This window comes from Heteronotia binoei, chromosome 1 (assembly GCF_032191835.1).
Source record: "Heteronotia binoei isolate CCM8104 ecotype False Entrance Well chromosome 1, APGP_CSIRO_Hbin_v1, whole genome shotgun sequence".
In the NCBI taxonomy this organism is placed as follows: domain Eukaryota; kingdom Metazoa; phylum Chordata; class Lepidosauria; order Squamata; family Gekkonidae; genus Heteronotia; species Heteronotia binoei.
Window position 1 is genome coordinate 280,135,293 of NC_083223.1, and position 27,965 is coordinate 280,163,257.

Sequence of the window (27,965 nt, forward strand, 5' to 3'; positions counted from 1 at the left end):
GTTAGAAGAGCCAGAGGTCTGCCTGCCGCAACAAAGAAAGCCAAAAATGCTAAAACCGTTCCCCTCCTCCCCCCCCCCCCGCCCCTTCCCCATCTTCTGCCGGCAGCTCCTTTTAAAATAAACTCTGGAAAATGTGAACACATCTTGGCTGCTAAAGGCCGCTCTGTATCCCAGAAGGTTTCGTTTCTGCTGGGTGGAGAAGGAAAACTCAACCTTAACCCTTTCTGGGACCACATCTGGAGTTGGGGGGGGGGCTTACAAGGCAAGTGGTCACCGGCTAAGGTTGCCAGGTCCAATTCAAGAAATAGCTGGGGACTTTGGGGGTGGATCCAGGAGACATTGGGGGTGGAGTCAGGAGCAAGGTTGCGACAAGATTATAATGATAATGGATTTATATCCTGCCCTCCTCTCTGAACCTCAGAGTCTGAGAGTGGCTCACCATCTCCTTTATCTTCCATCCCCACAACAGACACCCTGTGAGGTAGGTGGAGCTGAGAGAGCTCTCCCAGAAGCTGCCCTTTCAAGGACAGCTCTGCGAGAGCTATGGCTGACCCAAGACCATTCCAGCAGGTGCAAGTGGAGGAGTGGGAAATCACACCCGGTTCTCCCAGATTAGAGAGCTCTGGCTGACCCAAGGCCATTCCAGCAGGTGCAAGTGGAGGAGTGGGGAATCAAACCCGGATCTCCCAGATAAGAGAGCTCTGGCTGACCCAAGGCCATTCCAGCAGCTGCAAGTGGAGGAGTGGGGGAATCAAACCCGGATCTCCCAGATAAAAGTCCACACGCTTAACCACTACACCAAACTGGCTCTCAGAAGCATAACTGAACTCCGAAGGAAGTTCTGGACATCACATTTAGAGGGACTTCACACCTTTTAAATGCCTCCCCTCCATGGGAAATAATGAAAGATAGAGGCGCCTTCTTTTGGGGCTCCTAGAATTGGACCCCCTGGTCCAATCCTTTTGAAACTTGGAAGGTGTTTTGAGGAGAAATTCAAAAACTATCTGGGGACTTTGGGGGTGGAGCCAGGAGACATTGGGGGTGGAGCCAGGAGCAAGGTTCTGAGAAGTATAATTGAACTCCAAAGAGATTTCTGGCCATCACATTTCAAGGGACCGCACACGTTTTAAATGCCTTCCCTCCATAGGAAATAATGAAGGACAGGGGCACCTCCTTTGGGGGCTCATAGAGTTGGACCTCCTGGTCCAATCTTTTTGAAACTTGGAGGGTTTTTTGAGGCGAGGCCCCGGATGCTATGCTGCAAATTTCGTGGCTCTACCTCAAAAAACAGCCCCCCCCCCCGAGCCACCGATACCTACGGATTAATTCTCCATTTCTCTATACCCTACAGATCAATTCTCTATACCCTATAGGAATCTGTCTCCATAGGGGAAAATGGAGGGCCCAACAAACATTCCCCCCCCCCTGCAATTTCTGATGACCCTGAAGTGGGGGGGAGGGCCTCCAAACTGGGGGTTCCCCTGCCCCCAATTGGGGAATTCGACAATACTGCAGGAGATAGATTAGATAACACTGAAAGTATACAAGCAAAAAACTCTTATAGACAACTTACATATATGCAAAACTGTATTAAATTCATAGAAAACGTCATACCGTATACAGTAAGTATTCAACAATTCGCACTGTGCCTTCACGCACCGTTCATTCAACGTTCTACGAAAAAAACCCAAAGCTCTTTGAAAGTCCTTAAAGTTACAGTCCCATGAATTTGTTAATAGCGCGTCCTCGTTAATAGCGTGTCCAAACGGAGAGCCAGTTTGGTGTAGTGGTGAAGTGCGCGGACTCTTATCTGGGGGAACCGGGTTTGATTCCCCACTTGCAGCTGCTGGAATGGCCTTGGGACAGCCAGAGCTCTCTTATCTGGGAGAACCGGGTTTGATTCCCCACTCCTCCACTTGCAGCTGCTGAAATGGCCTTGGGTCAGCCAGAGCTCTCTTATCTGGGAGAACCGGGTTTGATTCCCCACTCCTCCACTTGCAGCTGCTGAAATGGCCTTGGGTCAGCCAGAGCTCTCTTATCTGGGAGAACCGGGTTGGATTCCCCACTCCTCCACTTGCAGCTGCTGGAATGGCCTTGGGTCAGCCAGAGCTCTCTTATCTGGGAGAACCGGGTTGGATTCCCCACTCCTCCACTTGCAGCTGCTGGAATGGCCTTGGGTCAGCCAGAGCTCTCTTATCTGGGAGAACCGGGCTTGATTCCCCACTCCTCCACTTGCAGCTGCTAAGATGGCCTTGGGTCAGCCAGAGCTCTCTTCTCTGGGAGAACCGGGTTTGATTCCCCACTCCTTCACTTGCAGCTGCTGGAATGGCCTTGGGTCAGCCAGAGCTCTCTTATCTGGGAGAACCGGGCTTGATTCCCCACTCCTCCACTTGCAGCTGCTAAGATGGCCTTGGGTCAGCCAGAGCTTTCATAGATGCTGAGTTTTTTCACGCCTCTCCCCAGAAGAAGAAGAAGAAGATATTGGATTTATATCCCGCCCTCCACTCCGAAGAGTCTCAGAGCGGCTCACAATCTCCTTTACCTTCCTCCCCCACAACAGACACCCTGTGAGGTGGGTGGGGCTGGAGAGGGCTCTCACAGCAGCTGCCCTTTCAAGGACAACCTCTGCCAGAGCTATGGCTGACCCAAGGCCATGCTAGCAGGTGCAAGTGGAGGAGTGGGGAATCAAACCCGGTTCTCCCAGATAAGAGTCCTCACACTTAACCACTACACCAAACTGGCTCTCCTTAAATAATTCACTATATACACTTAAATAATTCCCTATATATTTTTGTTATATTGCTTGGTGAGATATTTAAGAGCATACTTTTCAGGTCCATCGCAAACTAAAATTTTAGTATCTTCTGCATTTCTTCATATATCTCCATCCAGTACTTTCTTGCATGACCACCACCTGCGATAGAATGTTGTAGCCTGACGTTTTCAGTGCTTCGGATGATAGTCTTTGGCGGCGATCCCACATACTCAATAGTGCAGCTTCGGTCCGCTTTCAGTGCACTTTCAAACTGGATTTTGCCAGTTCACACAGCACAATCTAGTTGGCAGGTGTGCCGAAAGTGGATTGAAACAGGATTGTTTCGCATGTGTGGCCGCAGCCTTTATTTGCTTTTGCTTTATTTTGCTTTTGCGGGGCAGTCTTCTTCCATATACGCCCAGGAGGTTGTTACGTTCGGCCTCCCAACATCTGTTGGCCGTCCCTGGCCCAAGAGATGCCCGCTTTGCCTCAACTAAGACCAGGGTTTTTTCGGTCCTGGCCCCGATCTGGTGGAATCTGCTCCATACAGAGATCCGGGCCCTACATGGCTTATTAGCCTTCTATAGGGAGGGACGGTGGCTCAGTGGTAGAGCATCTGCTTGGTAAGCAGAAGGTCCCAGGTTCAATCCCTGGCATCTCCAAAAAAGGGTCCAAGCAAATAGGTAGGAAAAGCCTCAGCTTGAGACCCTGGAGAGCCGCTGCCGGTCTGAGAAGACAATACTGACTTTGATGGACCCAGGGTCTGATTCAGTATAAGGTAGCTTCATATGTTCATATTTAGAGCCTGTAAAACGGAGCTGTTCCACCAGGCTTTTAGTTGAGGTTGCGGGCGTCTATTCTTGATCCGGTTGGCCTCCCCTGTCGGCACTGTCCCCTGTGCTACAAAATGGATTATCATCTGCCCTCTCTATGAGATATCGTGATGTGAGACGGCGAGGCTGGGCAATAAGTGACGAGACGGTCAACTTCTCTGAGTGCTGTTGAGTTGCCTGTTTTTAAAAAATTTTTATTGCACCTCAAAAAGGATATTCTAGCATTGGAAAAAGTCCAGAAAAGGGCAACTAGAAGGATTCAAGGGTTGGAACACTTTCCCTATGAAGAAAGGTTGAAACGCTTGGGGCTCTTTAGCTTGGAGAAACGTCGACTGCGGGGTGACATGATAGAGGTTGACAAGATTCTGCATGGGATGGAGAAAGTAGAGAAAGAAGTACTTTTCTCCCTTTCTCACAATACAAGAACTCATGGGCATTCGATGAAATTGCTGAGCAGTCAGGTTAAAACGGATAAAAGGAAGTCCTTCTTCACCCAAAGGGTGATCAACACGTGGAATTCACTGCCACAGGAGGTGGTGGCGGCTACAAGCATAGACAGCTTCAAGAGGGGGTTAGATAAAAATATGGAGCAGAGGTCCATCAGTGGCTATTAGCCACAGTGTGTATATATATATGTGTGTGTGTGTGTGTATATATAATTTTTTTTTTTGCCACTGTGTGACACAGAGTGTTGGACTGGATGGGCCACTGGCCTGATCCAACATGGCTTCTCTTATGTTCTTATGAGACACAGAGTGTTGGACTGGATGGGCCATTAGCCTGATCCAACATGGCTTCTCTTATGTTCTTATGTGACACAGAGTGTTGGACTGGATGGGCCACTGGCCTGATCCAACATGGCTTCTCTTATGTTCTTATGAGACACAGAGTGTTGGACTGGATGGGCCATTAGCCTGATCCAACATGGCTTCTCTTATGTTCTTATGTGACACAGAGTGTTGGACTGGATGGGCCACTGGCCTGATCCAACATGGCTTCTCTTATGTTCTTATGTGACACAGAGTGTTGGACTGGATGGGCCACTGGCCTGATCCAACATGGCTTCTCTTATGTTCTTATTAGACACAGAGTGTTGGACTGGATGGGCCATTAGCCTGATCCAACATGGCTTCTCTTATGTTCTTATGTATTTTATTGTTTTATCTTATGTTGTACTCCGCCCTGAGTCCCACGGGGAATGGGCAGAATAGGAATATACTAAAATAAAAATAAGAATACGTCTTTAGGGTTCATATACCATCTAAGGAATATTTTATACCCATTCTTGGGAGGGTGTTTCTGGTTTTCTAGCTGTAAACTGCCCCTCAGCGATGTCTGCTGATGTCTGTTCCTCCTGTCTCGCTTTGCAGTGCAGGGCGCCCAGCGCTGTGAGCTAAACTGCCATCCCATCGGGTACCGTTTCTACGTGCGGCATACGGAAAAGGTGCAGGACGGCACGCCGTGCGAAGTCGGCTCCCCGGACATCTGCGTTGCTGGGCAGTGCCTCGTAAGTCGTTCAGGGTCTTGGCGGCTTAGATGCTGTCAGGTGGAACAGGCTTCCTCGGGAGGTGGTGGGCTCTCCTTCCTTGGAGGTTTTTCAACAGAGGCTACATGGCCATCTGACAGGAATGTGGATCCTGTGAATTTAGGGGGAGGTCTTTATGAGTTTCCTGCATTGTGCTCATCTGGGAGAACTGGGTTTGATTCCTCACTCCTCCACTTGCAGCTGCTGGAAGGGCCTAGGGTCAGCCATAGCTCTGGCAGAGGTTGTCCTTGAAAGGGCAACTGCTGTGAGAGCCCTCTCCAGCCCCACCTACCTCACAGGGTGTCTGTTGTGGGGGGGAGAAGATCTAGGAGATTGTAAGCCACTCTGAGTCTCTGTCCTTGAAAGGGCAGCTGCTGGGAGAGCTCTCTCAGCCTCACCTACTTCACAGGGTGTCCCTTGTGCGGGGAAGAGATCTAGGAGATTGTAAGCCACGCTGAGTCTCTGTCCTTGAAAGGGCAGCTGCTGGGAGAGCTCTCTCAGCCCCACCCACCTCACAGGGTGTCGGTTGTGGGGGGGAAAGATCTAGGAGATTGTGAGCCGCTCTGAGTCTCTGTCCTTGAAAGGGCAGCTGCTGGGAGAGCTCTCTCAGCCCCACCCACCTCACAGGGTGTCCGTTGTGGGGGGAGAAGATCTAGGAGATTCTGAGCTGCTCTGAGTGTCTGATGTGTGTGTGTGTGTGTGTATGTGTATATATATATATTTGGCCGCTGTGTGACACAGAATGTTGGACTGGATGGGCCATTGGCCTGATCCAACATGGCTTCTCTTATGTTCTTATGTTCTTAAGGGCGGGGTATAAATCTGCAGACGTCGCCCCTTCCGACTCTATGATTCTGTGGTGCTAGGTCTTAGGGAGGGCTGGAAGGACAGTTTGAGAAACGCCAGCGGGAAGGGGAGGAAGCCTTTTTAGGGGGGGAGGGGGGACAAAATGGAGACAGCGTGGTTCACCTCCCCCGGGTTGTCTCTCTCCTCTTTGACCCCCAGGTGCCCGGCTGCGATGGAATCCTGGATTCGAACCGCACTCTGGACAGCTGCGGGGTGTGCGGTGGCGACCACACCACTTGCAAGCTGGTGGTTGGCAACTTCAGCGACACGGACGTGCCCATCGGGTACCACCGCATCTTGGAGATCCCCGCGGGAGCCACCCGGATCCTAGTCAAGGAGATGTCCCGCAGCCCCAACTATCTGGGTATGGACTGGGGGGGGGGGTTGCGCTCACATGTGCATGAGAGAGGAAGTGCAGAAGAGAGACCAACAATCAAAATTTCTTCAAATATATTAGAAGCAGGAAACCAGCCAGGGAGGCAGTGGGGCCCTTGGATGACCAAGGATTACTAAAGGAGGATAGGGAAATGGCTGAGAAGCCGAATGTATTTTTTGCCTCCGTCTTCACTGTGGAAGACGAGAAGTTTTTGCCCGCTCCAGAACCACTAATTTTGAAAGGGGTGTTGAAAGACCTGAGTCAGATTGAGGTGACGAGAGGAGGTCCTACAACTGATAGACAAATTAAAAACTAATAAGTCACCGGGTCCGGATGGCATACATCCGAGAGTTCTGAAAGAACTCAAAGTTGAACTTGTGGATCTTCTAACAAAAATCTGTAATCTTTCATTGAAATCTGCCTCCGTTCCTGAGGACTGGAAGGTAGCAAATGTCACCCCCATCTTTAAAAAGGGTTCCAGTGGAGATCCGGGAAATTACAGGCCAGTCAGTCTGACTTCAATACCGGGAAAGTTGGTAGAAAGCATTATCAAGGACAGAATGAGTAGGCACATTGATGAACACAGGTTATTGAGGAAGACTCAGCATGGGTTCTGCAAGGGAAGATCTTGCCTCACTAACCTGTTACATTTCTTTGAGGGGGTGAACAAACATGTGGACAAAGGAGACCCGATAGATGTTGTTTACCTTGACTTCCAGAAAGCTTTTGATAAAGTTCCTCATCAAAGGCTCCTTAGAAAGCTTGAGAGTCATGGAGTAAAAGGACAGGTCCTCTTTTGGATCAAAAACTGGCTGAGTAATAGGAAGCAGAGAGTGAGTATAAATGGGCAGTCTTTGCAGTGGAGGACGGTAAGCAGTGGGGTGCCGCAGGGCTCGGTACTGGGTCCCATGCTCTTTAACTCCAAATGGTTTGGAGTTGGGAGTGAGCAGTGAAGTGGCCAAGTTTGCAGATGACACTAAATTGTTCAGGGTGGTGAGATCCAGAGAGGATTGTGAGGCACTCCAAAAAGATCTGTTGAGGCTGGGTGAGTGGGCGTCAACGTGGCAGATGAGGTTCAATGTGGCCAAGTGCAAAGTAATGCGCATTGGGGACAAAAATCCCAGCTACAAATACAAGTTGATGGGGTGTGAACTGGCGGAGACTGACCAAGAGTGAGATCTTGGGGTCGTGGTAGATAACTCACTGAAAATGTCAAGACAGTGTGCGATTGCAATAAAAAAGGCCAACGCCATGCTGGGAATTATTAGGAAGGGAATTGAAAACCAATCAGCCAGTATCATAATGCCCCTGTATAAATGGATGGTGCGGTCTCATTTGGAGTACTGTGTGCAGAGGTCCATCAGTAGGTATTAGCCACAATGTGTATATATATGTATGTGTGTGTGTGTGTGTATGTATATATATATATATAATTTTTTTTGCCACTGTGTGACACAGAGTGTTGGACTGGATGGACCATTGGCCTGATCCAACATGGCTTCTCTTGTGTTCTTATGTGACACAGAGTGTTGGACTGGATGGGCCACTGGCCTGATCCAACATGGCTTCTCTTCTGTTCTTATGTGACACAGAGTGTTGGACTGGATGGGCCATTGGCCTGATCCAACATGGCTTCTCTTATGTTCTTATGTGACACAGAGTGTTGAACTGGATGGGCCACTGGCCTGATCCAACATGGCTTCTCTTATGTTCTTATGTGACACAGAGTGTTGCACTGGAGGGGCCACTGGCCTGATCCAACATGGCTTCTCTTCTGTTCTTCTGTGACACAGAGTGTTGGACTGGAGGGGCCATTGGCCTGATCCAACATGGCTTCTCTTATGTTCTTATGAGAGCCTTCCTGTGCTTGATCCACTGTCCACAGCTGCTGGTTTACTGTGGTTATGCAAAGTAGCTGTGCTGGTCTCCAGTACAACAACTAGATTTGAGTCCACCAGGGCACCACATTTTAAGAAGGACCTAGACAAGCTGGAACGGAACCAGAGGAGGGTGACGAAGATGGTGAGGGGTCTGGAGACCAAGTCCTATGAAGAAAGGTTGAAGGAGCTAGGCATGTTTAGCCTGGAGAGGAGGCGGCTGAGAGGTGATAGGATCACCATCTTCAAGTCCTTGAAGGACTATCCTAGAGAGGATGGTGTGGAATTGTTTTATGTGGCTCCAGAAGGCAGGACCAGAACTAATGGGTTGAAATTAAATCAAAAGAGTTTCCGTCTCAACATTAGGAAGAACTTCCTGACCGTTAGAGCGGTTCCCCAGTGAAACAGGCTTCCTCCTCGGGAGGTGGTGGGCTCTCCTTCCTTGAAGGTTTTTCAACAGAGGCTAGATAGCCACCTGACAGCAATGAGGATCCTGTGAATTTAGGGGGAGGTGTTTTTGGGTTTCCTGTATTGTGCAGGAGGTTGGACTAGATGACCCTGGGGTTCCCTTCCACCTCTATGCTTCTATGATCACTGTGCTGCCAGAGCATTTCTCCCTTGCTCTTTCATTTTGCATTGTACCTGTGCATCCGAAATTCCTTCTTTGCAACGACCTTCCCACCTTCAGTTCGGAATATAAGGACTCCGGGATCTCCACTCCTATTTGTATCTGATGAAGGGAACTTTGACTCTCAAACGGTTATTCCTCCCCCCAGTAGCATCGGTCTCAAAGGTTTTGCTGGACTCACATCTAAGACGACAACATTGGATTTATATCCCTTCCTCCACTCTGAATTTCAACATCTCAGAGCTGCTCACAATCTGCTTTACTTCCCACCCCCCCCTCCCCAAACACACACATAACAGACACCCTGTGAGAGAGCTCTGACAGAAGCTGCCCTTTCAAGGACAACTCCTGCAAGAGCTCTGGCTGACCCAAGGCCATTTCAGCAGCTGCAAGTGGAGGAGTGGGGAATCAAACCCGATTCTCCCAGATAAGCATCTGCACACTTAACCGCTACAACAACAAGACAATATGATCAAAATAGAAAGCTGCATAATACCCAGAGAATACACACAGACAGAGGTCAGAAGAGCTCAGCGTCCAGAATACACGGAATGCACAGGGTGAACTAACTTCCCAGAAAAGGAAGGCAAAGTGGAAGGGGGGGGGGGGAACAAACAGACAAACAAACAAAAAACCATGTATACAATAAAGCCAAAATGCTTCAGGAGACAGCCGTAGACAGTTTCATTTAGGAACGCATTTGACTTGCGTAGGTGTTCTTTTTTTTTTTTTTAATTGGCAGGCCTAACTGTAGTCTTTTATGTGTGTTTTTTTTAAAAAAATCATTGTTGTCTTATTTACATTGCAAGCAGCCTTGAGCTCCGAAAGGTAAGAAGGTGGCTAAAAAGCTTTCAAATAAATTAAATACATGTTCCTCTAGAGCCCTGCTTCTCAGAGCATGTGGGAGGCAACTCTTGGCCGGGGATGCAGAACTGCTTGGAGACAGTCTGAACTTAGAGAGAGAGAGACAGAGACAGACAAAGAGATAGAGAGAGAGAGACAGACAGAAACAGACAGAGAGAGACAGACAGACAGAAACAGACAAAGAGCGAGAGAGACAGACAGAGAGAGAGAGACAGACACAGACAGAGAGAGAGACAGAGACAGACAGAGAGAGAGAGAGACAGACAGAGAGAGAGAGACAGAGACAGAGACAGACAGAGAGAGAGACAGACAGACACAGAGAGAGAGAGAGACAGACAGAGAGAGAGACAGACAGACACAGAGAGAGAGAGAGACAGACAGAGAGAGAGACAGACAGACACAGAGAGAGAGAGAGACAGACAGAGAGAGAGACAGACAGACACAGAGAGAGACAGAGACAGACAGAGAGAGAGAGAGACAGACACAGAGAGAGAGAGAGACAGACACAGAGATACAGAGACAGACACAGACAGAGAGAGAGAGACAGACAGAGAGAGACAGATTGATTCCCCACTAGCCTTATGCCACTCTCATACGCCGCTCCTCCGTGGGGCTTTCGTCGGATTTCTGCCCCGGGGTTGCAACTTGCTTCACCTTTTTCATGCAGCAAACAGAAATCAATCTTTAGAGGATCTTGTTTGCTGCGCGAAAGAGGCAGAGCGAATTGCAGCCCCGGGGCAGAGAGTGCGAAATCCGACGGAAGCCCCGTGGAGAAGAGTGAGAGCGGCAGGAGGCGAGTGGGGAATCCGTCACAGAGCCAGACAGGCTCCCAGGGAAATCACCCTTATTTGGCACGGGTGGGGTGGAGGGGGGGGGAACATTGGTGTTGTGTGTCCGTGTGCATGCGTAACTGGCTTGGTTTCAAACAGGACTGGGAGGGGCTCTGGCTGAGTGGAACAGCCTCTGCTTGGCATGCCAAGAGTCGCAGGTTCAATCCCTGGCATTTGCAGTGAAAAGAACCAAGGAGCAGATGATGGGAAACACCTCCGCCTGAGACCTTGGAGAGCCACTGCCCTTCTGAGCGGACGATCCTGAGCTCAGTAGATCAGGAGGAGGGGCTGTGGCTCAGAGGCAGAGCCTCGGCTTGGCTTGCAGAAGGTCCCAGGTTCAATCCCCGGCATCTCCAGTTAAAGGGACCAGGCAGGAGGTGATGGGAAAGACCTCAGCCTGAGACCCTGGAGAGCCATTGAGAGGGGCCATAGCTCAGTGGCAGAGTCTCTGCTTGGCATGCAGAAGGTCCCAGGTTCAATCCCCGGCATCTCCAGTTAAAAGGACCAGGCAGGAGGAGATGGAAAAGACCTCAGCCTGAGACCCTGGAGAGCCATGGAGAGGGGCCGTGGCTCAGTGGCAGAGCCTCTGCTTGGCATGCAGAAGGTCCCAGGTTCAATCCCCAGCAACTCCAGTTAAAAGGACCAGGCGGGAGGTGATGGGAAAGACCTCAGCCTGAGACCCTGGAGAGCCATGGAGAGGGGCCATAGCTCAGTGGCAGAGCCTCTGCTTGTCATGCAGAAGGTTCCAGGTTCAATCCCCAGCATCTCCAGTGAAAAAGGACCAAGCAGGAGGTGATGGGAAAGACCTCAGCCTGAGACCCTGGAGAGCCATGGAGAGGGGCCATAACTCAGTGGCAGAACCTCTGCTTGGCATGCAGAAGGTCCCAGGTTCAATCCCCAGCAACTCCAGTTAAAAGGACCAGGCGGGAGGTGATGGGAAAGACCTCAGCCTGAGACCCTGGAGAGCCATGGAGAGGGGCCATAGCTCAGTGGCAGAGCCTCTGCTTGACATGTAGAAGGTCCCAGGTTCAATCCCCAGCATCTCCAGTTGAAAGGACCAGGCGGGAGGTGATGGGAAAGACCTCAGCCTGAGACCCTGGAGAGCCATGGAGAGGGGCCATAGCTCAGTGGCAGAGCCTCTGCTTGTCATGCAGAAGGTCCCAGGTTCAATCCCCAGCAACTCCAGTTAAAAGGACCAGGCGGGAGGTGATGGGAAAGACCTCCGCCTGAGACCCTGGAGAGCCATGGAGAGGGGCCATAGCTCAGTGGCAGAGCCTCTGCTTGGCATGCAGAAGGTCCCAGGTTCAATCCCCGTCATCTCCAGTTAAAAGGACCAGGCAGTGGGTGATGTCAAAGACCTCTGCTCTGGTGTGCGGCTGCCAGTCTGAGCAGACAAGACTGACCTTGATGGACCAAGGGTCTGATCCGGTCTAAGGAAGCTTCATGTCTATTCAATCCCCTGTCTCTCTCTCTTCTTCCCAGCCCTTCGGAGCCGTAGTGGCAAATCCATCATCAACGGAAACTGGGCCGTGAACCCCCCCGGGCTCTACGAGGCAGCCGGCACCGTCTTTGTGTACAGCCGGCCTGAGAGCGACAGGCAGGAGGGAGAGTCACTGACGGCCGAGGGACCGACCACAGAACCCATAGATGTGTATGTGAGTACGCAAGCAGAGGGGAGATGACACAAAAGAGTGCATGCTGCATTTCTAGTCCTCAAGGTCGGCCCTGCTGCTAGGCAGATTAGGCATTTTCGCAGAGCGCCAGGCTGGGGGGGGGGGGGTGCCAGATTGGGTGCTCTTCCCCCCTCCCATAGCTCTCATAGGAGTTGTCCTTGAAAGGGCAGCTTCTGAGAGCCCTCTCAGCCCCACCCTCCTCACAGGGTGTCTGTTGTCGGGGACGAAGATTGTAAGCCACTCTGAGTGTCTGATTCAGAGAGAAGGGTGGAGTATAAATCTACAGTCGTCTTCTTCCTCTTCCCGGTGCCCTAGACAAAAGCACTGGTTGCACAGAAAAAGAAGATGGAGATATTGGATTTATATCCCGTCCTATTCCTTGAATTTCAGAGTCTCAGAGCAGTCACAATCTCCTCTAGCTTCCGCTCCCGCACAGACACCCTGTGAAGTAGGTGGGGCTGAGAGAGCTCTGACAGAAGCTGCCCTTTCAAGGACAACTTTGCAAGAGCTATGGCTGACCCAAGACCATTCCAGCAGGTGCAAGTGGAGGAGTGGGGAATCAAACCTGGTTCTCCCAGGTAAGAGTCCACGCACTCCACCACTACACCAAACTGACTCCCAAGAGCTACGGCTGACCCTCCCTTTCTTTCAGGGAGGTGGAGGGAAGTTCGCTGGCTGGATGGCTTGCGTGTCTTCGCCTCCTTTCCTGGGTATCCTCCCTGCCCTGCTTCGCTGTGCGGGCAGTGGGGCACAGCATTGCGGAGCAAGGCGGTGGGTAGCGGGTCTTCCTGGGGCACCGTGTGCCCTAGGGCCGGTCGTGCTAGTCCTGGGCACTGTGGCTCAGTGGCAGAGCATCTGATTGGCATGCAGAAGGTCCCAGGTTCAATCCCCAGCATCTCTGAGCCAAGGATAAGGTAGAAGGTGAAGTAAAACACCTCAGCCTGAGACCCTGGAGAGCAGCTGCCAGTCCGAGTAGACAATTCTGACTTTGATGGACTGATTTTAAATAAGGAAGCTTTAGGGGACGTGTCCTGGTTCAGTGGTAAGAACATAAGAGAGGCCATGTTGGATCAGGCCAATGGCCCATCTAGTCCAACACTCTGTGTAACATAAGAGAGGCCATGTTGGATCAGGCCAATGGCCCATCCAGTCCAACACTCTGTGTAACATAAGAGAGGCCATGTTGGATCAGGCCAATGGCCCATCCAGTCCAACACTCTGTGTCTCATAAGAACATAAGAGAAGCCCTGTTGGATCAGGCCAATGGCCCATCCAGTCCAACACTCTGTGTCACATAAGAGAGGCCATGTTGGATCAGGCCAATGGCCCATCCAGTCCCACACTCTGTGTCTCATAAGAACATAAGAGAAGCCCTGTTGGATCAGGCCAATGGCCCATCTAGTCCAACACTCTGTGTCACATAAGAACATAAGAGAAGCCCTGTTGGATCAGGCCAATGGCCCATCTAGTCCAACACTCTGTGTAACATAAGAGAGGCCATGTTGGATCAGGCCAATGGCCCATCCAGTCCAACACTCTGTGTCTCATAAGAACATAAGAGAAGCCCTGTTGGATCAGGCCAATGGCCCATCCAGTCCAACACTCTGTGTCACATAAGAGAGGCCATGTTGGATCAGGCCAATGGCCCATCTAGTCCAACACTCTGTGTCACATAAGAACATAAGAGAAGCCATGTTGGTTCAGGCCAATGGCCCATCCAGTCCAACACTCTGTGTCACACAGTGGCCAAAAAACCCAGGTGCCATCAGGAGGTCCATCAGTGGGGCCAGGACACTAGAAGCCCTCCCACTGTTCCCTCCCCCACAAAGAACCAAGAATGCAGAGCATCACTGCCCCAGACATTAGAACAGAAGCAAAGCCATATTGGCCACTGGCCCATCCAGTCCAACATTCTGTGTCACACAGTGGCCAAAAAACCCAAGTGCCATCAAGAGGTCCACCAGTGGGGCTAGAAGCCCTCCCACTGCCCCCCCCCCCGAAGCACAAGAACACAGAGCATCATTGCCTCAGACAGAGAGTTCAAACAATACACTGTGGCTAATAGCCACCGATGGACCTCTGCTCCATATGTCGATCCAATCCCCTCGTGAAGCTGGCTATGCTTGTAGCCGCCACCACCTCCTGTGGCAGTGAATTCCACATGTTAATCACCCTTTGGGTGAAGAAGTACTTCCTTTTATCCATTTTAACCTGACTGCTCAGCAATTCCATTGAGTGCCCACGAGTTCTTGTATTGTGAGAAAGGGAGAAAAGGACTTCTTTCTCTACCTTCTCTACCCCATGCATAATCTTGTAAACCTCTATCATGTCACCCTGCAGTTGACGTTTCTCCAAGCGTTTTAACCTTTCTTCATAGGGAAAATGTTCCAACCCTTGAATCCTTCTATTTGCCCTTTTCTGGACTTTTTCCAATGCTAGAATATCTTTTTTGAGGAAGAGCATCAGTTTGTCCTGCAAAAGATCCCAGGTAGGTGGCTTGAATGTCCCCGACTGAGACCCTGGAGAGCAGCTGCCAATCCGAGTTGACAGTTCTGACTGATGGACCACTGGTCTGATTCAGTAGAAGAAGACGAAGAATTGCAGATTTATACCCCGCCCTTCTCCCTGAATCAGTCTCAGAGCGGCTCACAATCTCCTTTATCTTCTCCCCCCACAACAGACACCCTGTGAGGTGGGTGGGGCTGAGAGAGCTCTCCCAGAAGCTGCCCTTTCAAAGACAGCTCTGTGAGAACTATGGCTGACCCAAGGCCATTCCTGCAGCTGCAAGCAGAGGAGTGGGGAATCAAACCCGGTTCTCCCAGATAAGAGTCCGCACAATTAACCACTGCACCAAACTGGCTCTCTGCTACAAATCTCAGAGTAGATCACAATCTCCTTTCCCTTCCTCCTCCACAACAGACACCCTGTGAGGTGGGTGGGGCTGAGAGAGCTCTGACAGAAGCTGCCCTTTCAAGGACAGCTCTGAGACAGCTGAGAGAATTCCAGCAGGTGCAAGCGGAGGAGTGGGGAATCAAACCCTGTTCTCCCAGAGAAGAGTCCGCACACTTAACCATTACACCAAACTGGCTCTCATGTGCCAGTTTCATGTGCGTTCATGCGTCTTCAGCATCCTGGAAAATTTCAGCTTTTAAATTTTAAAAGAAACACACCCAGTGTTTCGGTTTCTCAATATCGCAAAGCTAATTTTGAAAGTCTGCGAGCGATGCTTAAGCAGGGGAAAATCACATTTCCAGCAGCCGGCAAATGGAGCTGTTTGGCTCTCTGGGGAGCTCATCTTGCCTTTCTGGAATGCACTTTCCACGATGGGCAAGCAAGCCCGTTCCTTCCAAACAAGTTCCTTTTCTTGGTTCAGAAGGAAGCTCTCTTTGAGGCAGCTCATGGGCAATCTAGGCTGGGTACAGTGTTGAGAAGGGCAATGGAAACCCGGAACGGGAGGGGCCCATGTGTGTGCTCGATGGGCGGGGCCTCAGAGGAAGGAGGGGCTTTTTGCTTGCCTCGGAAGGAGACCAGGCCTGGGGAAGACAGCCCTTTCCTCACTGGGAAGCAGATACAGTCTTTCTGTACTGGAAGAGGAAAGAGAGTGTAAGAACATAAGAGAAGCCATGTTGGGTCAGGCCAGTGGCCCCTCCAGTCCAACACTCTGTGTCACTTAAGAACATAAGAGAAGCCATGTTGAATCAGGCCAATGACCCATCCAGTCCAACACTCTGTGTCACATAAGAACATAAGAGAAGCCATGTTGGATCAGGCCAATGGCCCCTCCAGTCCAACACTCTGTGTCACACATTGGCCAAAAAACCCAAGTGCCATCAGGAGGTCCACCAGTAGGGCCAGGACATTAGAAGCCCAGCACCAAGAATACAGAACATCACTGCCCCAGACATAAGAACGTAAGAGAAGACATGTTGGATCAGGACAATGGCCCCTCCAGTCCAACACTTTGTGTCACACAGTGGCCACAAAACCCCCATGTGCCATCAGTGGGGGCCAGGACACTAGAACTCCTCCCACTCTTGCCCCTCCCAATCACCAAGAATACAGAGCATCAGAGCTCCAGACATAAGAATGTAAAAGAAGCCATGTTGGATCAGGCCAATGGCTGATTCAGTGTAACACTCTGTGTCCTACAGTGGCTAAACCCCAGGTGCCATCAGGAAGTCCACCAGTGGGGCCAGGACACTAGAAGTCCTCCCATTGTTGCCCCTCCCAAGCCCCAAGAATACAGAGCATCAGAGCTCCAGACTTAAGAATGTAAAAGAAGCCATGTTGGATCAGGCCAATGGCTGCGTGCTACAGTGGCCAAAACCCAGGTACCATCAGAAGGTCCATCAGTGGGGACAGGATACTAGAAGTCCTCCCACTGTTGCCCCTCCCAAGCACCAAGAATACAGAGCATCACTGCCCCAGACATAAGAACATAAGAGAAGCCATGTTGGATCAGGCCAGTGGCCCATCCAGTGCAACACTCTGTGTCACATAAGAACATAAGAGGAGCCATGTTGGATCAGGCCAATGGCCCATCCAGTCCAACACTCTGTGTCACATAAGAACATAAGAGGAGCCATGTTGGATCAGGCCAATGGCCCATCCAGTCCAACACTCTTGTGTCACATAAGAACATAAGAGAAGCCATGCTGGATCAGGCCAATGGCCCATCCAGTCCAACACTCTGTGTCACATAAGAACATAAGAGAAGCCATGTTGGATCAGGCCAATGGCCCATCCAGTCCAACACTCTGTGTCACATAAGAACATAAGAGAAGCCATGTTGGGTCAGGCCAGTGGCCCATCCAGTCCAACACTCTGTCACATAAGAACATAAGAGAAGCCATGTTGGGTCAGGCCAGTGGCCCCTCCAGTCCAACACTCGGTGTCACATAAGAACAGAAGAGAAGCCATGTTGGATCAGGCCAATGGCCCCTCTAGTCCAACACTTTGTGTCACACAAACCCCCCATGTGCCATCAGTGAGGGCCAGGACACTAGAAGTCCTCCCACTCTTGCCCCTCCCAATCACCAAGAATATAGAGCATCAGAGCTCCAAACTTAAAAATGTAAAAGAAGCCATGTTGGATCAGGCCAATGGCTGCGTCCTACAGTGGCCAAAACCCAGGTACCATCAGAAGGTCCACCAGTGGGGCCAGGACTCTAGAAGCCCTCCCACTGTTGCCCCTCCCAAGCACCAAGAAGACAGAGCATCACTGCCCCTGACAGAGAGTTCCAACAATATGCTGTGGCTAATAGCCACTGTAATGTAAATGTACAATGTGTATTATTTCCTCCTTCTCTGGCCATTGCGCCTCCTAACTCATCAGCTCTCTGCTCCCACCTTCCGCAGATGATCTTCCAGCAAGACAACCCCGGTGTCTCCTACCAGTTCTTCGTAGCCTTGGGCCGGCCAGATAACTCTGCTGCCGACATCCACAGCCCTCATCAGGGATTTGGTAAGGAATCGCTCCCGTCTGTTAACGCGCTGCGGAACTTCTTACTCCGGGGTCTGAATCCCAAACCTGCAAACTGATGGCACCTCGTGCAGCCTCCTTTGGACCGATGGTAGTTCTGTGTCGATTGTGACTTGCTTTGGGCTGCAGACTCTGTTGTTGAATTTCCTGCTTCCTAGAGCCGAGAAAGGCAGGATTCTTTGTGCTTAAGAACATCAGAAGAGCTGTGCTGGACCAGACGGGGGGGGGGGGTGGTCCGCCTAGTACGGCATCATATCTCCCACAATGGCCAACCAGTTCCTCCAGAGGGACAACTACAAGGCAGAGAGGCCGAGGCCTTCCCCTGAGAAGAACCTCAGAAGAGCCCTGCTGGGTCAGACCAGGGAGGGTCCATCTAGTCCAGCCTCCTGTCCCACACAGTGGCCAACAGGTTCCTTTGGAGGGACAACAACAGGACAGAGAGGCCAAGGCATTCCCCTGAGTAGAACCTCAGAAGAGCCCTGCTTGATCAGACGAGGGTTCATCTAGCCCAGCCTCCTGTCTCACACAGTGGCCAACCAGTTCCTCTGGAGGGCCAGCAACAGGGCAGAGAGGCCGAGGCCTTCCCCTGAGAAGAACATCAGAAGAGCCCTGCTGGGTCAGACCAGTGAGGGTCCATATTGTCCAGCCTCCTGTCTCACACAGTGGCCACCCAGTTCCTCTGGAGGGCCAGCAACAGGGCAGAGAGGCCGAGGCCTTCCCCTGAGAAGAACATCAGAAGAGCCCTGCTGGGTCAGACCAGTGAGGGTCCATATTGTCCAGCCTCCTGTCTCACACAGTGGCCACCCAGTTCCTCTGGAGGGCCAGCAACAGGGCAGAGAGGCCGAGGCCTTCCCCTGAGAAGAACATCAGAAGAGCCCTGCTGGGTCAGACCAGTGAGGGTCCATATTGTCCAGCCTCCTGTCTCACACAGTGGCCAACCAATTCCTCTGGAGGGCCAACAACAGGGCAGAGAGGCCGAGGCCTTCCCCTGAGAAAAACATCAGAAGAGCCCTGCTGGGTCAGACCAGTGAGGGTCCATATTGTCCAGCCTCCTGTCTCACACAGTGGCCAACCAATTCCTCTGGAGGGCCAACAACAGGGCAGAGAGGCCGAGGCCTTTTGCTGAGAAGAACGTCAGAAGAGCCCTGCTGGGTCAGACCAGGGAGGGTCCATCTAGTCCAGCCTCCTGCCTCACGCAGTGGCCAGCCAGTTCCTCTGGAGGGCCAACAACAGGGCAGAGAGGCCGAGGCCTTTCCCTGAGAAGAACCTCAGAAGAGCCCTTCTGGGTCAGACCAATGAGGGTCCATCTAGTCCAGCCTCCTGTCTCACACAGTGGCCAGCCAGTCCAACAAGAGGGCATAGAGGTCAAGGCTTTCCCCTGAGGTTGCCTCCTTGCTCTGGGATTCAGAAGCTTACTGCCTCTGAACAGGGAGGTTCCCTTCAGTCCCCATGGCTAGCAGCCCCCGATAAACATCTCTCTCCTCCATGAATCGCTCTAATCCCCATTTAAAGCCCTCTAGGGACCGGGATAATCGAGGCTCGCCTTATCTCGAAAACATGGTCAGTTTTTGGATGAGAGACCAGCAAGGAAGTCCAAGGTTGCCATCTAGAGGCGGGCAACAGAAAACCACCTCTGAAGCTTCCTGTCTTGAAATTTTCACGGGGGTCACTGGAGGTCAGCTGTGACTTGACAGAAGCGGGTGGGGGAGGCCTAGAAATATTTGAGGACTTTGAGGGTGGAGCCAGGAGACATTGGGGGTGGAGCCAGGAGACGTTGGGGGTGGAGCCAGGAGACATTGGAGGTGGAGCCAGGAGCAAGGTTGCAACAAGCACAATTGAACGCCAAAGGGAATTCCACCCATCACATTTAAAGGGTCCGCACACCTTTTTAAATGCCTTCCCTCCACTGGAAATAATGAAGGATAGGGGCACCTTCTTTGGGGGCTCATAGAATTGGAACCCCTGGTCCGATCTTTTTGAAACTTGGGGTGTGTTTCGAGGAGAGGCACCGGACGCTATGCTGAAAATATGGTCCCTCTACCTCCAAAAACAGCAACCCTCCAATCTCCACATGCCTGTGGATAAATTCTCCATTATACCCTATGGGAATCGGTCTCCATAGGGAATAATGGAGTACCCAGCAGATAGTTCTTCCCCCCCCCCTCCGCTTTCTGATGACCCTGAAGCGGGAGGAGGGCCTCCAAACTGGGGGATCGCCTGCCCCACCTGGGGATTACACAGCAAACCAAAGAGTAATGTGAAAAAGAGAAGCAGGTGTGAAGCAAAAAGCATCCACGATAAACCAGCCTCAAATACGAAACAAATTCAGAAATTTATACATATAATAAAGAACTTGAACCAAAGTGCAATATAAGTCCCACTCAAGACCAACGTCCTTTAATTTATAATCAGTGTTCATGATTCTTAAAGGTGGAGGGGATCAAGAAGCCGTGAAGATAGAGACCGATGCTCCAAAGTTGCTTTCAGCAGTAGCTGGGGTAAAGACGAACAGCAGCAAAGCGCAAGACCGCTGCAGGGATGCACTTATTGCCTTGTTTCACACGAGGCTTTTAGGGGAGGGACGGTGGCTCAGTGGCAGAGCATCTGCTTGGGAAGCAGGAGGTCCCAGGTTCAATCCCCGGCATCTCCACTGAAAAAGGGTCCAGGCAAATAGGCGTGAAAAACCTCAGCTTGAGACCCTGGAGAGCTGCTGCTAGTCTGAGTAGACAAGACTGACTTTAGGGAGGGACGGTGGCTCAGTGGCAGAGCATCTGCCTGGGAAGCAGAAGGTCCCAGGTTCAATCCCCGGCATCTCCCAACTAAAAAGGGTCCAGGCAAATAGGCGTGAAAAACCTCAGCTGCCAGTCTGAGGAGACAAGACTGACTTTGATGGACTGAGGGTCTGATTCAGTAGAAGGCAGCTTCATATGTTCATATGTTCATAAGCTTCCAGAATCCTAAAAGTCTTTCATACAAGGCATATAGCTCAAATGTTCTGCGGATTACTAATGGCCACGTGCAGCTGAAACGCAAGTTCAAACCAGGTTCAAGACAGATTTTGTGCCATATCATGCTAGGTGCTTTCTTCCCCGAAATTTCATGAAATCCTGTGGGGCTGTGGTGGGCGGGGCGATGGGTTCAGATCTTCACCCCACTCGGAAGTTTATGCTGGTTTCCTGACCTGATGTGAGGCTAGAATTGTGGGGATAACGTAAGCGCCCCCTTGAGCTTCTGGAAGGAATAGCACGGTACAACTTAAATTATTTGGAATGTATTAAAGCAACATGGGTAGTACCCGTAGTGCAGAGTGGTAAAGCTGCAGTACTGCAGTCTGATCTCTCTGCTCGCGACCTGAGTTCGATCCCGGCGGAAGCTGGTTCAGGTAGCTGAGTCAAGGTTGACTCAGCCTTCCATCCTTCCAAGGTCGGTGAAATGAGTCCCCAGCTTGCTGGGGGGGAAAGCGGAGATGACTGGGGAAGGCTATGGCAAACCACCCCGTAAAAAGTCTGCCGTGAAAACGTGAAAAGAACGTCACCGCAGAGTCGGAAACGACTGGTGCTTGCACAGGGGACTGCCTTTACCTTTTTTTAAAAAAACAATTAAATCAAGATGGGTACCCGTGTTGTTATTATTATGCCCACAGTAGAATCTCTGACATAAGTTTTCAGTGAAGGAGAAATTAAGGTGTAATCAATGACACTACAGCCCCTTGGGGAGAATTATTATTATTAAACTTTATTTCATTTTCATCCCGCCCACAGCCAAAGCACTCTCCGTTCACAACAAGAAGAAAACAATAAAATATAATAAATAACAGAGTAAGAAAATATAACGTAAAACATTTAAAAAAACAAGCTAAAGAATAATAAAAGAATTGGGGTGGGGGGAGAGCTTGCATGAGTCGTAGTGACTAATGGAAGCTCTTACTTCGCCACACATTTTATTAGCCATTAAGCTGCTACTGGACTCCGGTTCTTTTTGCTGCTAAACATTTCAAGTTTTCTAGGTGTCTGCATTTTCTGAGGAGCTGCGTTCGAGTCCAGTAGCAGCCAGAGACCCACAAGAATTTCAGGGTTTGAGATTACGAGCATCAGATTGTTTTCTGTGGCCCCAGAAGGTCGGACCAGAACCAGTGGGTTGAAATTAAATCAAAAGAGTTTCCAGCTCAACATTAGGAAGAACTTGCTGACCGTTAGAGCGGTTCTTCAGTGGAACAGGCTTCCTTGGGAGGTGGTGGGCTCTCCTTCCTTGGAAGTTTTTCAACAGAGGCTAGATGGCCACCTGACCTCAATGAAGATCCTGTGAATTTGGGGTAGGTATTTGTGAGTTTCCTGCCTTGTGCAGGGGGTTGGACTAGATGCTCCTAGAGGTCCCTTCCATCTCTGTGATTCTATGATTCTCTTCCCTTGGAGGTTTTTCAACAGAGGCTAGATGGCCATCTGACCTCAATGAAGATCCTGTGAATTTGGGGTAGGTATTTGTGAGTTTCCTGCCTTGTGCAGGGGGTTGGACTAGATGCCCCTAGAGGTCCCTTCCATCTCTGTGATTCTATGATTCTCTTCCCTTGGAGGTTTTTCAACAGAGGCTAGATGGCCATCTGACAGCAATGCGGAGCCTGTGAATTTAGGGGGAGGTGTTTGTGAGTTTCCTGCCTTGCGCAGGGGGTTGGGCTAGGTGACCCTGGAGGTCCCTTCCAACTCTAGGATTCAAAAAAAAAAAGAAGATGCCCAACAAACTAAGCTTCTAGACTCAAATGCAGCTCTTTTTGGCAGACCAACCTTCCTGAAGCTCTGTTTTCCAAGGGAACCTGGACCACATTAGTGCAGACTCAAGATCTTTTCTCCAAACCAGTTCCCAGAATGTACTTGGTCACGATACCACAACAGTTCAAGCTTTGTCATGGAGACATTCCTTTCCCTTGCCCTGAACTCTGCCGACTCTCCCCTTTCTAAACTCCGCTTCCTTTCTCCTTTCCAGGTGCCCTGGCTGCGGCCTCTGCTGGCCAAGCGATGGAGCCATCTGCCCCCCACGTGCACCTGCAGACGCAGAACCTTGCTCCAGCTCGGCCCCCTGTCCCATCCAGCCAGTCCGGAAGGAGACACGTCGTAGTTCCGCCTCCGGTCTCCTCCAGCCAATCCGGGAGGAGCCACGTCGTAGTTCCACCTCCGGTCTCATCCAGCCAATCCGGGAGGAGCCACGTCGTAGTTCCACCTCCAATCTCCTCCAGCCAATCCGGAAGGAGCCACGCCGTAGTTCCACCTCCGGTCTCCTCCAGCCAATCCGGGAGGAGCCCTGGAACGCTGCAGAGGAACGTGCGCGTCCCACCGATGCCTCCACCACCTCCTCCCCCCCAGCACAGCTCAGAGTTGGCGCGCGACTTCTACTGGAAGCGAGTCGGCAACACCGAATGCTCGGCCACCTGCGGAAAGGGTGCGTTCAGGGGGCGGGGAGCGTTTGATGTTGATACGTTGTGTATTTAATTCATTTATAACGCACCTCTCTCCCCAGTGGTGGCCCCGAAGTGTTTTCTTCTCCTTGGTTTTTGCTCCTCCGTTTTATCCCGTCAGCAGCCCTGCGAGGTAGGCTAGGCTGAGAGTCACCCAGCTGGCGGAGACTGACCAAGAGAGAGATCTTGGGGTCGTGGTGGAGAACTCACTGAAAATGTCGAGACGGCGTGCGGCCGCAATAAAAAAAAGGCCAGCGCCGTGCTGGGAATTATCAGGAAGGGAACTGAAAACAAATCAGCTAGTATCATAACGCCCCTGTATAAATCGATGGTGCGGTCTCATTTGGAGTACTGTGTGCAGTTCTGGTCGCCGCACCTCAAAAAGGATATTATAGCATTGCAAAAAGTGCCGAAAAGGGCAACAAGAATGATTCCAGGGTTGAAACACTTTCCCTATGAAGAAAGCTTGGGGCTCTTTGGCTTGGAGAAACGTCAACTGCAGGGTGACATGATAGAGGTTTACAAGATTATGCTTGGGATGGAGAAGGTAGAGAAAGAAGGACTTGTGGACATTCAATGAAATTGCTGAGCAGTCAGGTTAGAACGGATGAAAGGAAGTCCTTCTTCACCCAAAGGGTGATCAACACGTGAAATTCACTGCCACAGGAGGTGGCGGCGGCTGCAAGCATAGCCAGCTTCAAGAGGCGATTGGATAAACATCTGGAGCAGAGGTCCATCAGTGGTTATTAGCCACTGTGGGTATTGGTGGAACTCTGTCTGGGGCAGTGATGCTCTGTATTCTTGGTGCTTGGAGGAGGGCAACAGTGGGGGCTTCTAATGTCCTGACCCCACTGGTGGACCCCTTAATGGCCCCTGGGTTTTAGCCACTGTGTGACTCAGAGTGTTGGACTGGATGGGCCACTGGCCTGATCCAACATGGCTTCTCTTATGTCTTAGGCAGTGGTGCTCAGTCTCTTTGGTGCTTGGGGGTCAAGAGTCAGAGGGCTTCTAGTGGACCTCCCGCTGGTGGACCTCCTGGGGGCCCCTGGGTTTTGGCCACTGTGTGACACAGAGTGTTGGACTGGATGGGCCACTGGCCTGATTCAGCATGGCTTCTCTTATGTCTGGGGCAGTGTTGCTCTGTATTTTTGGTGCTGGGAGGGGGCAACAGTGGGAGGGCTTCTAGTGTCCTTGCCCCACTGGTGGACCTCCTGGTGGCACCTGGGTTTTTTTGGCCATTGTGTGACAGAGTATTGGACTGGATGGGCCATTGGCCTGATCCAACATGACTTCTCTTATGTTCTTATGGACCTCCTGATGGTACCTGGGGTTTTTTGGCCCCTGTGTGACACAGAGTGTTGGACTGGATGGGCCGTTGGGCTGATACAACATGGCTTCTCTTATGTACTTATGCTCTGTATTTTGGTGCTTTATGGGGGGGGGCACAGTGGGAGGGCTTCTAGTGTCCTGACCCCACTGGTGGACCTCCTGATGGCACTTGGGTTTTTTGGCCACTGTGTGACACAGAGTGTTGGACTGGAGGGGCCACTGGCCTGATCCAACATGGCTTCTCTTATGTTCTTTTCCTTCTTCCTGCCCAGGTTCTTGGCAGTCCGTCTACCGCTGCACCTCCCGTGCTCTGCAAGAAGAGGTGGTGGAGGAGATGTGCCTCCTCCTTCCCAAGCCTTCTGTGTCTGAGGAGGCCTGCAACACGGATCCCTGTCCAGCCTAGTGAGTGGCCGGTCCTTCTTCCTCGGGGCTGTCCCCCTGCTGGCTCCCAGCTTCTGCCAGAGATGGAGGGGAGGGCTGAAAGAGAAGGGAGGGGCTGAGTTGCCAGCTATTTGTTCAGACCAGGGGTGGCCAAACTTGCTTAACAAAAGAGCCACTTAGAACACCAGATGTCTGAGAGCCACAAGCCATGGACGTCAGATGTAGGAAGGAAGGAGGAAGAAGACTGCAGATTTATACCCCGCCCTTCTCTCTGAATCAGAGACTCAGAGCAGCTTACAATCTCCTTTCCCTTCCTCCCCCACAACAGACACCCTGTGAGGTAGATGAAGATATTGGATTTATATCCCGCCCTCCACTCCGAAGAGTCTCAGAGCAGCTCACAATCTCCTATATCTTCTCCCCCCACAACAGACACCCTGTGAGGTGGGTGGGGCTGGAGAGGGCTCTCACATCAGCTGCCCTTTCAAGGACAACCTCTGCCAGAGCGATGGCTGACCCAAGGCCATTCCGGCAGCTGCAAGTGGAGGAGTGGGGAATCAAACCTGGTTCTCCCAGATAAGAGTCCACTCATTTACCCACGACACCAAACTGGCTCTATGGAAGGAAGGGAGGAAGGAAGGCAAATGAGGGAAGTGGAGGTGGAAAGAAAGCCGCTTTAACTTTAAATGCATTCTCCAAGCTGCTAGCTGGCTTGGAGGAGTGATTTAAAGGGAGGATTGCCTTCTCCCAGTTGGCCAGTGGGGCGGTGGGGGCATCAAGAGCCACACAGCGTGTGTGAAAGAGCCACATGTGGCTCCCGAGCCACAGTTTGGCCACCCCTGCTTCAGACCCTGCACTGCGCCTTGAGCAGACGCTCAGCCTTTGGTTGCGATCAGGGGATTGTGGTTGTCCCTGTGTCTGTAATGTGGTTCCCGTCGCCATCGTCTCACAACAAAAGAACTTGTGGGTATTCCGTGAAATGAATGAGTTGTAACCTTAGAGCAGATACAAGGAAGTCCTTCTTCACCCAAAGAATCATCAACACGTGGAATTCACTGGTGTAGGAAATGGTGGTGGCTACAGGCATAGATAGCTTCAAGAGGGGACAGGATAAACATCTGGAGCGGAGGTCCATCAGTGGCTGTGAGACACAAACTGGGACAAAGATGCTGTGCCTTCTTGGTGCTTGGGGGGCCACAGTGGGAGGGCTTCTGGAGTTCTGACCCCACTGAGGGATCTCCTGATGGCCCCTGGGCTTTAGGCACTGTGTGACACAGAGTGTTGGACCGGGTGGGCCATTGGCCTGATCCAACATGTCTTCTCTAATGTTCTTATGTCTGGGGCAATGATGCTCTGTCTTCTTGGTGCTTTGGGGGGGAGGGGGCAACAGTGGGAGGGCTTCTAGTGTCCTAGCCCTACTGATGGACCTCCTGATGGCCCCTGGGTTTTTTGGCCACTGTGTGACACAGAGTGTTGGACCGGGTGGGCCATTGACCTGATCCAACATGGCTTCTCTTACGTGACACAGAGTGTTGGACTGGGTGGGCCATTGGCCTGATCCAACATGACTTCTCTTATGTTCTTATGTCTGGGGCAGTGATGCTTTGTCTTCTTGGTGCTTCAGGGGGAGGGGGCAACAGTGGGAGGGCTTCTAGTGTCCTAGCCCTACTGATGGACCTTCTGATGGCTCCTGGGTTTTTTGGCCACTGTGTGACACAGAGTGTTGGACTGGGTGGGCCATTGACCTGATCCAACATGGCTTCTCTTACGTGACACAGAGTGTTGGACTGGGTGGGCCATTGGCCAGATCCAACATCGCTTCTCTTATGTTCTTATGTCTGGGGCAGTGATGGTCTGTCTTCTTGGTGCTTAGACGGGCACAGTGGGAGGGCTTCTGAAGTTCTGACTCCACTGGTGGACCTCCTGATGGCCCCTGAGTTTTTTGGCCACTGTGCGGCACAGAATGTTGGACTGGATGGACCATTGGCCTGATCCAACGCGGTTTCTTGTTATGTTCTTAGCTATAAACTCCGTATCCCGTCTTTCTGCTCATGCAAGGGCCCCCAAGATAGCTAACAATTTACATCATACATGATAAAATAACGATTTAAAACTATTAAAATCAACCCCAACATCATGAACACACTTCATTAAAGCAGTTAGAAACATAGTTAAAATCTATGCAGAATATTGAAACAGCAATGAGAACTGTGGGGGAACCGGCCCGATTCTGCCTTCAGACCCGGTCCCGTCAGCTCCCTACGGAGTCGCCAACTCCTGGAGGGAGCTATGTCTCCTCCTGCCCCTTGGGCGCGCTGCCACCACCTGCTCAGTCCCGGGGTTCCGATTGAGAGGAACAGGACTCCCAATCCCCCTCTCCAGCTGTGAGGCCAGGCCTCCAGGTCCTCTGCCACCCTGCACTTGGGTTTCACAGAGACCTCAGCGCTTCTTTGGGGCACCCCTGGAGGATTGGCACCTTATCCAACTGCATGCCTTCCCCCCTTCACCTGGGGCCCCCTTCTTAACACAGCGTGGCCTAAAGCGGTTTGGGGATCTATGTGGTACAGAGATTGCCAGTATTTAAAACAGAAAAAACATTTATTTAAAAGAGAAAAATATAGGAAAAGAAAAACACCAAAACAAAAGCAGTTGCATCTACAAAATTAGCACAGCACAGCCCAGCACAGCAAAGCCCAGCACAGCAAACAGCATAACAAAATAAAGTTGATTATAAACGCATCCGGCTGGCCCTGATCTAAACTTGCCCTGTCTTGTGAAGTACTTACTTAGTCTGCCTGCCTGGAGGCCTCATTTTCCTGAGCAGGCCTCCCCCAGGCCGGAGCTCAGAGGCAAGCAGCCTCTCTTCCCGAGCCTCTGCTGCAAAACTGAGAAACTCTTCCTGCCTAGCACATGGCAAGAACAACAGCCCTTCCTGCCTCTCTAGGAGACTTTCCCCCTAGCGTTGTTGGTTTGGCTCAGGAAGGGAGGGGGGGAGTGAGGGGAAGGCTACAAAGCCTGCTGAATGGATTTACTGATCCCTGCCTTTTTGGATGAAGCACCAACACTCTCAGATGGCGTTTCTCCACAAGAACACTGAGGTTTTTTTTTTTCAGTATTAAG

The 27,965-nt window shown here is 51.3% G+C and overlaps 1 protein-coding gene across 1 annotated transcript in view; it reads left to right on the top strand.

Annotated features, from left to right (window-relative positions):
• ADAMTSL4 (ADAMTS like 4) overlaps positions 1-27,965 on the top strand; it is a 95,715-nt gene that overhangs the window by 50,949 nt on the left and 16,801 nt on the right. Inside the window, exons 5-11 of the mRNA XM_060258702.1 lie at positions 4,959-5,095; positions 6,119-6,323; positions 12,017-12,189; positions 17,566-17,671; positions 22,667-22,775; positions 22,917-23,119; positions 24,737-24,866. Of these exons, the coding sequence (XP_060114685.1) occupies positions 4,959-5,095; positions 6,119-6,323; positions 12,017-12,189; positions 17,566-17,671; positions 22,667-22,775; positions 22,917-23,119; positions 24,737-24,866 (1,063 nt within the window). The remainder of the gene's footprint in view (positions 1-4,958; positions 5,096-6,118; positions 6,324-12,016; positions 12,190-17,565; positions 17,672-22,666; positions 22,776-22,916; positions 23,120-24,736; positions 24,867-27,965) is intronic.